The sequence below is a fragment of the Callorhinus ursinus genome, unplaced genomic scaffold (assembly GCF_003265705.2).
Source record: "Callorhinus ursinus isolate GAN/ISIS: 27379988/994484 unplaced genomic scaffold, GSC_fseal_2.0 scaffold6, whole genome shotgun sequence".
Lineage (NCBI taxonomy): Eukaryota > Metazoa > Chordata > Mammalia > Carnivora > Otariidae > Callorhinus > Callorhinus ursinus.
The window spans coordinates 64,018,989-64,028,968 of NW_027397068.1; the positions used below are offsets into that span (position 1 = coordinate 64,018,989).

Sequence of the window (9,980 nt, forward strand, 5' to 3'; positions counted from 1 at the left end):
AGTTTATACCCACAAAACCCTATGCTTTCAAAATAATTCATACCTGCACACATTGGTAATGTCCGCACCTGAATAACCTTCCATATTTTCTGCTATGCTTGCAAGGTCAACATCATCAGCCAATTCCAGTTCACGTAGACTTATTCGTAACAGCTCCTCCCTGCCTTTTGCTAATGATGGAAACAAATTTAAAAATGTAAGCCTTCAACATAAACATACCATTATTTTTTTCTCAAGTCTACTTTGTATGAGAAGTTGCTTTCCAATTCTTAGAGCTCATTTGCTTAAAAATTTAAGAGCCCTTCTAAATTTAAAATTTCCTGGTACCAGGTGACTCAGTCAGCTGAGTGTCTGCCTTCAGCTTGGGTCATGGTCTCGGGGTCCCGGCATCAAGCCCCGCGTCGGGATCCCTGCTTGGCGGGGAGTCTGCTTCTCCCTCTCCCCCTGCTTGTGTACTCACTCTCTGTCTCAAATAAATAATCTTAAAAAAAAATATTTCTGGTACCAAGGCTTTCAGGTTCTAGATATAGCCAAATCAGTTAATATAAGGAAAGACATCCTCCATCTGTCTCTTTAAAGGAAAATTAATTACTACCAAATTTTAAAATCTCTAAGCAAAACTACCTAAGACTTAACATGAGCTTTCAGACAAGATTCAAATGCAGATAACCTGATGGTAATGGAATATAGATTCTTTTTTCAAGACGTCGTCTTAATGCCTCATCAATATCCCAGGGAAAATTAGTAGCTGCCAGAACCATAACCATTTTGGAAGGGTCATCATTTTCAGAAGCACCTCCAACACCTAAAAAAAAGGGAGAGGAGAATATAAAAAGACAGGAAGTCAGAGTATAGAAAATAAAGCTCAACTACTTAAAAGATCATCACATATTTAGCACTAAATTGCAAAGTAGTGTAACTGTTAAGCTTCCCTAGGACTTCTAAAGCTAAATGGTACATATATGAATTTGTGGCCCAAGAAAAGTAAGTTTTAATATGCAAAAAAAAGGACTCAAAATAGATTTATTCAAAAGACCAGCTCAGCTTAACTACATAGCAATTTCTAAAATTTTTCAAAAACATACATATCCCTAAGGCAAATTTATTTGCATTTATTTCAGTTTCATTGCTGAACATAAGAAATCCGAGCATATGCCCATGAGTGCTCTGTGAACAGCCATTATTTCTGGCATGTCCCCACAGTCCGTGTCCCTAGTATACTGTCGATCTCCAGGACCTACTTGCCAGCCCTCTCTAGCTGGCAGGAGCTGTGTCGCTTAGCCCTAGGAGTAGAACTTAGTCAATGCACAGACACATGCATACCATCCATTTGAACCAGCAGCTCGGCTTTCACCCTTCTGCTTGCTTCGTGCTCTTCAGAAGTCCCTCTGCGACTACAAATGGAATCTATCTCATCGATAAATATGGTGGCTGGAGAGTAAAATCGAGCCTAAATAAAGAAACCATGTAACACCAGGTTTTTATTTCATTTAAAAAATAATCTACAGCAATTAGAAAAGAGCCCAGGAGCCTGCCACACCACATCTCTCTCTGGTCCTACTACTGGGAAAAGATAAACTGGAGCAGCTACAAGGCAGCTTCTAATGGAAACTTACCATAGACTTAAATATTATATGGCAGTACTTTAAAGGTGATATGTGTTTATTCATGAGTGATATAAATACAGAATTATCATGTATGCTACAACAATAAGGTCAACAATGGTGGGAAAATATTTATAGATATTGGTAAGTGTTCTACAGTTCTAGAAAAAAATTGGTTACAGAGAATCATTACCTTAAATAAAATCATATAGATTCCTTCTAAGAAATCCTACTTAAATTTGCCATTTTTCATTTGACATTGTCATTGACAATGACAATACAGTAACTAAAGAAGTTCATGGTTAATTTTTTTTATTTTTAAAGATTTATAGTGAGAGAGCACGAGTGACGGGAGGGACAGAGGGAGAGAGGGGGACAGAGAGGTAGAGAAGCAGACTCCCCCTCTGAGCACAGAGCCCAGCGTGGGGCTCAATCTCACAACCCTGAGATCATGACCTGAGCCAAAAATGGGAGAGTCGGACGCCTAACTGATTGAGTCGCCCAGGTGCCTGTACAGTTAATTATTTTTAAATGAAATATCCAATGAGGGCTGATTTCCTCGGGATTACCAATAAAGACAATAAAAACAAGGCTTAAGGCACTGATGGCTATAGCAGCCACCACACAAAATCAAAGCCAACCCACAGGTAAACAGAGAGGCAAAGGTCAAAGAGACATCCCCAAAAACGTCTGAATTGTTAGATCCTGCTAGGTCTAAAAAGCTGGCACATAACTTCTGAAAATTCCTACTTACATGACCCAATATATTATTCTTTTGGTTTAAACTTATCATCAGGTTTCTGATACTTGAAAATGAAAATTCTTGACAATACAACAAAAATTATACCATTAAATTTTGGTATGTGTTTGTTACCATGTCATGAGAAAAATCCTCGACAGACTTATATTTAAGTGGCATTATTTAAAATACAGCCCTTGAAAAAAAAAAAAAAAGAAAATACAGGCCTTGAGACATGTTTGCTTTGAGAGATTCTGGGGAATGGGGCTGGGCCCTTGGGGAGAGGCAAGTCATCTACAGAGCAGTTAAAACAAGATGGGAGACGCTGTACTTCACTCCTGGGGAGAGTCCATATGAGGAACAGGAAAAAAAATTAAGCCAGTTTTATTGAGTTTTAAATATGAGCCCTAATCAAAAGTTCCAAAGGCAGAAGTTCCAAACTGGCCTGTGACTGAGCCCCTACTCAGTAGTAAGCAACTCAAAGTCACAGACTCCAGAGAAGCAGGCATGTATTTAAAGATGGCTGACATGAGGGAAGCCGGTAAAAAATAAGCCGTTTGATATGCCTTCATAAACCTCACCATAAAAAATAATGTAAATTAGCACTCTGTGAGAGGCTTCCCCGCACAGAAGAAAATGGTCATTTTTCTTGAATATAAACTCTCCATTAGAAAATATATCAAATAATCCTGAAACAGAACAGCTAATATCTATTAGCCCCTGTGAGTCAGACTCTGTAGTAAGCAATTCACACGCATCAGCTCGTTTCACCATCTGAACATTACAGAGGTTATCACCTGTATTACGCTCATCCTCTTACAGAGAAAGCAACTGAGGATCAGGGAAGGAATTTGCCCACAGTTAGCCAGCTAAAAAAGTGACAACAGAGGGTCACCTGACCCTAAAGACTCCATACTTAGCCATTCGTTCTATTTACTTTACATTTTTAAAAAGCCTAGATATTCTGGAATCCTGGCAATAGAATTCTTTCTCCCCTGAAGCAAAGGGCAAACTAATTTTCCAAACTCATCTAAGAGGTTCTCCACTAGATTCCCCTACTGCAGTATAAACTACTGATAAACTATTAAGAACCTATTAGAATTTGCATCCTGCCATATGAATTGTCAAACTTGAAGGAGAAAATGGGAATTGAAACAGGAAGAAACCTTTACAGAAAATGAAAATGGATAACCTGAAATTGTACGGGTTTTCATTTGCTTGTTTTGTTTTATTCTGAGTCTAGGAAGTAAGATCTAGTATCGTATTAACATGGTCATCTAAGGTTTTGTCCACAATGGAGTCTTTAGAGTCACTGTCCATATAACAAGCATAACTCTGTCCTGATACATATAACTACACTATTTCTTAAATGAGGCAAGACTGAAACAATCAGTGAAGCTTACCAGGGTCTAAAGTCTAAAAATCTGTTGAAATTAATCCAAACACCCTAGTATGAACTTGTTGAATTATGATTCCTTCTACTGATACTCAGATTAGTGGGAGTTGAAGAAGGAAAAAAGGAACTCAAAGTAACAAGCAAAGGAGTAGCAATCCAAAGTCTGGATCATTAAACTCAAGGTATTCAGCATAGTTAATAGACTGCAGGTGATCTAAATTCCATAACTACTTGATTTTCACTGTTCCACATTACTGTCACAACACTGAATTTACCATATTATAAATAAGCCTACTGATTTAAAAAACATAGTAATTTCAAACTCCCAGAACAGATTAGGAATGATCCCATAATGTGAGCATGCCCATAAACCAAGACAGATGGCTCTTCCTCTAGAGGAAAGGAGACAGAAAAACTCCAACTACTCATGTGCTTCGAGGGCATGGGACTCACATTCTGGGTGCAGTGCCATCCTGCCTAGCTTTTCTACACACTGGAGATAGTTACAACTCACTTCCTCCCTGCTTAGAGGTAGAGCATCATCAGAGTGGTCTCAAACATTCACCATTTCGAACAGAAGACGAACAAGCTTCTCAGACTCCCCTCTGTATTTGGAAGTCAGAGTTGACGAAGACACGTTGAAGAACGTTGTCTTGCATTCCGTAGCTACTGCTTTAGCAAGGAGGGTCTTTCCTGTGCCAGGTGGGCCAACCATCAACACTCCCTGTAGGGAAAAGAATAACATAAGTGAAAGATTTACCTGCCACTGTTCTAATTCACAAGAATTCCATTCCATTACTAAGAATTAATTTTCAACTCATATAATATTAAGATAAATAAAAAATAAATAAAAGGATACTTTATCACCAAATTACTTTTTCATTATAAAAGAAAATCACATTATTAAAAATTTGGAACTCAGAAATGAGAAAAATAAATCAATGTTATAACAGTGACATTATAATAATCACACCCTAACACAGGTACCAATATTATTTGGGTATATTTCTGGCTAGTCTTTCGGTCAAACAAATTAGTTTTTTTGTTACAAAGTTGTACTCAAAGAATGTCCAGAATTTTGTAGCTTGCTTCTCACTTAATAAGTACAGAGTTAGCCATTGGCACATTTTCTAAATCCAAGGAAGTTTTTTTCAGTCTCTTTTCAGATCAGCTCACGACTTTTTTTAAAAAGTACCCATTTGAAAACAGTATGGAGGTTCCTCAAACAGTTGAAATTAGAGCTACCGTTCGATCCAGCAATTGCACTACTGGGTATTTACCCCAAAGATACAAATGTAGGGACCCGAAGGGGTACGTGTACCCCAATATTTATAGCAGCAATGTCCACAATAGCCAAACTGTGGAAAGAGCCAAGATGCCCATCGACAGATGAATGGATAAAGAAGATGTGGTATATATACACAATGGAATATTATGCAGCCATCAAAAGGAATGAGATCTTGCCATTTGCAACGACGTGGATGGAACTGGAGGGTGTTATGCTGAGTGAAATAAGTCAATCAGAGAAAGACATGTATCACATGACCTCACTGATATGAGGAATTCTTAATCTCAGGAAACAAACTGAGTGTTACTGGAGTGGTTGGGGGTGGGAGGGATGGGATGGCTGGGTGATAGACATTGGGGAGGGTATGTGCTACGGTGAGCGCTGTGAATTGTGCAAGACTGTTGAATCACAGATCTGTACTTCTGAAACAAATAACGCAACATATTTTAAGAAAAAAGGAAAAGAAGAAGATAACAGGAGAGGAAGAAAAGGGGAGTATGTCAGAGGGGGAGACGAACCATGAGAGATGATGGACTCTGAAAAACAAACTGAGGGTTCTAGAGGGTAGGGGGGTGGGGGGATGGGTTAGCCTGGTGATGGGTATTGAGGAGGGCACGTTTTGCATGGTGCACTGGGTGTTATGAACAAACAATGAATCATGGAACACTGCATCAAAAACTAATGATGTAATATATGGTGATTAACATAACAATAAAAAATTAAAAAAAAAATAAAAAGTACCCATTTGATGCAGGTCGGTCTCAATTTCTTAAGGACAACTGCAAGAAGTAGAGGATATAAGTTCTGTAGCAGATACACCAAATGGAGTTCTGCATTAGGCAACTTGTTCTTATTTACAAATACGAGCTCATTCTAAATCAACTTTCCAAGGGTCACACTATACCTATTATCCTGGGAGCCTTGCAATAAGCTTTTGGTCTAAATAAAATTTGGAGTAACATATCTTTTAATTTAGAATTTTCCTTAAAATAAAAATAAAATAAAATAAAATTTTCCTTACCTAATTCTTTCCTCTCACTCCCCTGAGTAAGATAAATACTGGTTTTCTATAGCAATGTACTTGCCATTCACTTTGACAATACCATTAACAACAATGAACTTACTTTCCATGGTCTCCTAATGCCCTTAAAGAATTCTGGCATCCACATTGGTAACACCACAGCTTCCTTAAGCAACTTTTTAGCTTCTACTAAGTCAGCAATATCATCCCTGAAAGAGGAGATATTTTATCAGTACCCTCTTAGATGATATATTTAACTGTATGCAGTCACCCTTACAAACCAAAGTGGCACGGCTTACACTGTCGCCAGACTGCGAAGCCCCTCCCTAGGTGCGGTGAGCCGGCACACTGTGATGAGGTCTGCCACACCAGCCAGTCTACATGGAGCACAACTGGAATCTTCAATTCTTGGCAATAATGATTTCCAACTTGGTGAATGAGACCACTGGTCTACAGGCACCCAAGTATTTATCATGCCGTCTCAATTTAAATTCCTGCCCCTGTGATGCTCATCCCATAAACTCCATGATTTAAAAACAATGAGCCCATTAAAAAAAAACAACAAAGTACAAAAAAGGACATAAAGCAGAGACAAGGCTACAATATTGCTGCCTTGCCCCCAACCCTACTAAGAGGTAGACACCAAGGATAAAGGGTATCATAGAGACTACTATGAAGTCATCACCAACCACTAGAAAACTCTTACTGCAAAAAAAAAGAAAACTCTTACTGCTACTACTATTACTGGTATATGTGGCATTTTCATGAAAATACATGTTCACTGTGTACCAAATACCAAAAAATATCTTTAAAATATCCCCAAAACCATACCTAAAAATCACTAAGATTTTTTTTTTAAAGGTTTTTTTTTTTTTATTTATTTGACAGAGAGAGACACAGCGAGAGAGGGAACACAAGCAGGGGGAGTAGAAGAGGGAGAAGCAGGCTTCCCGCCGAGCAGGGAGCCCGATGCAGGGCTTGATCCCAGGACTCTGGGATCATGACCTGAACCAAAGGCATATGCTTAACGACTGACCCATCCAGGCGCCCCTAAAAATCGTTAAGATTTTAATGAAAAATATTTAACAGAATGTGGGAAAAGGGGTCTCTTATTTTTTTAATTTTTTTTTGAAAGGGAGCTTTTAGAACTGAGTGATAATTACAGTTCTTCGATTAGATATAATAAATCAAGTTGAGAATCACTGCTCAAAGTCATAGAAAATAAAAGCAACATCCATGGGATAAACTATAGATAACAAGCAACAATGGGGCACCTGACTGGCTCAGTCAACAGAGCATTGCAACTCCTAATCTTGGTCGGGGTCGTGAGTTCAAGCCCCACTTCAAGCACAGAGCTTACATAAGAACAAAAACCAAAAGCAAACAATACACATGTGTAAGAATCCCTGCCACTTCACCATTAGAGGGTGTCCCCAAAAGAAGATGAAATTTCTGTGATCTTTGGAAGATTTTTTTTATTTAATAGAAACTTAGTATCATTTGTTACTTTATTAAATAAAAATCTCAGACAAGAATTTGGTATAGCCCAAACCAAGTGCTAGGTTCATATTGCATGCACTCTCGTTCCATTCCCAAGGACTGATCTTCAGTGCATTTACTGAAAAGAAATGGTTCCCTTTGCTTTTCCTAAAAGCATTATCAACACCCAATTATCTTGTTATGATACAACTTACCATCGAACATTGGGATTCTGAGAAATTATATCTCTTTCCAAAGCTTCTACTAAGTCCTTATCATATCCAGTACTATCAAATTTACTTGTCTCTGGGTCGGTAACTGCAGCAGGTGATTTGTTCTACATCGGGAGAAAAACACAAGAGCTTCTGATTGACTCAAAAATTATACTCAGAAACACAGACTGGACTCCAGTGATATTTTTCGAAGAGCTAATATAATAGTACAAGTAATGAGAGAGTCAAAGACTATTAAGTCATTGTTCTATACCAACATCAGAATGAGTTATTACAGTTTCATATTCAACTTTTACTTTTACATAAAAAGTATGACAAAATTGTTAAAGAAAAACAAAAATATTATGCATACGAATTGGTGAGATCAAAAAAATCAACACATCTCACTGTGGTTACTGGTGAATATCAGGCATGTGTGGTATTTATCTCAAAACTTTAGAGGAGATAAGGTTAAAGACAGATGGTTTACATAGCAAAGATTACAGCTCACTTTTTTTTTTAAAGGTTTAATTAATTTATTTGAGAGTGAGAGTGCACACGTTGAGTTGAGGGAAGAGCAGAAGGAAAGGCAAAGAATCTCAAGCAAACTCCACGCTGAGCACAGAGTCCCATGCAGGGCTCCATCTCACAACCCCGAGGTTGTAACCTGAGCCAAAACCAAAAGTCAGACGCTTAACCGACTGAGCCACCCAGGTGTCCCATCTACGGCTCACTCTTAACTACCTACCCAGCCCTCATCAATTCTCCTAAAATTTTGCTTTTCACTGTTCCCACCCCACTCCAAGAGACTTCTCAGTTCCCCAGTGCAATTCCCTCCCACCCTCTGTGACAGCAACCTTTAGGGCCACAATTCCTAAGCTCTGTACTAAAGTACTCCAGGGTACAATGGCAAACTGACAGAGCACTGCAGGATATTTTACATTTTTAAGTGAAACCCAGCATTATCTGTTGAACACTGGGAGAATTATCAGCTCCAGGTAGTTCCGTTTCTACATTAAAACTGCTACATTCCTGGGCATCTGGGTGGCTCAGTCGTTAAGCATCTGCCTTCAGCTCAGGTCATGATCCCAGGGTCCTGGGATCGAGCCCCACATCAGGCTCCCTGCTCAGTGGGAAGCCTGCTTCTCTCTCTCCTGCTCCCCTTGCTTGTGTTCTCTCTCTCGCCGTGTCTCTCTCTGTCAAATAAATAAGTAAAATCTTTAAAACAAAAAACAAAAAACCCTGCTACATTCCTTTCAATAATGCCATATTTTTGTGAAGCTGGGTTTCTGGCAGTTTCTGTGATAAAAGAAATAGTGGGAAAAATCAAGGTGAAAGAGGAATCAGAGTGAAATATCCACTCTGCCTCCAAAGTCTGAGAAACTGAGCAGTGCCCAACATGCACTGTTAGGACACAGCAAAGTTGTCTGAACCTAACTTCTTCACCAATGGATGGGTATTCTTTTGGTCCTTGAGGTGCTGTGAAAACATACAGACACTCATGAATTTTATAAGGCAAGAAAATTTATGAAGCTCTGCATTAGGGTAAACATTTACTTGGTCTTGTACTAGAATTCTTACCCTGTCTCATTAACATTGTTTTGCCCATACATATTTCTTTGTCAGTGGTGCTATCTAAAGTAGGTATTAACATCTACGCTTAACCAATATTTATATATTCAAAAGTCTTAAACTAGATGGTCAAAAAAGCATCTTACAATATACATATTCACTATCCAATACGAACATAAAAAATTCAAGGGAGGTACTGTGCAGCCTTTAGGAGAAGGCTGGGGCACCTGGCTGGCTCAGACAGAAGAGCATGAGACTCTTGATCTCAGGGTCGTGAGTTCAAGCCCCACGTTGGGTGTAGACATTACTTAAAAAAACACACAAACAACTTTAAAAAAAAAAATAAATAAGGGGCGCCTGGGTGGCTCAGTCAGTAAACAATAAAACAAAGAACTAGGTCCTTGAAAACATGAATGAAACTGACAAACCTCTAGCAACACTGAAAATGAAAAAAACAGACAACACCTATTAGTAAAGTCAAGAATGACCTACAGGGGCGCCTGGGTGGCTCAGTTGGTTAAGCATCTGCCTCCAGCTCAGGTCATGATCCCAGGGTCCTGGGATCGAGTCCCACATTGGGCTCCCTGCTTGGCGGGAAGCCTGCTTCTCCCTCTCCCACTCCCCCTGCTTGTGTTCCCTCTCTTGCTGTCTCTCTGTCAAATAAATAAA

At 39.0% G+C, this 9,980-nt stretch overlaps 1 protein-coding gene across 3 annotated transcripts in view; it reads right to left on the minus strand.

Moving 5' to 3' along the window:
- Positions 1 to 9,980, minus strand: part of KATNA1 (katanin catalytic subunit A1) — a 39,534-nt gene that overhangs the window by 1,428 nt on the left and 28,126 nt on the right. For all 3 annotated transcript variants that reach the window (XM_073894080.1, XM_025866310.2, XM_073894081.1), the window contains 6 exons: positions 7,743 to 7,864; positions 6,152 to 6,257; positions 4,305 to 4,463; positions 1,324 to 1,450; positions 671 to 805; positions 44 to 170 (listed from right to left, as the gene is read on the minus strand). In XM_073894080.1, the coding sequence (XP_073750181.1) occupies positions 44 to 170; positions 671 to 805; positions 1,324 to 1,450; positions 4,305 to 4,463; positions 6,152 to 6,257; positions 7,743 to 7,864 (776 nt within the window). The remainder of the gene's footprint in view (positions 1 to 43; positions 171 to 670; positions 806 to 1,323; positions 1,451 to 4,304; positions 4,464 to 6,151; positions 6,258 to 7,742; positions 7,865 to 9,980) is intronic.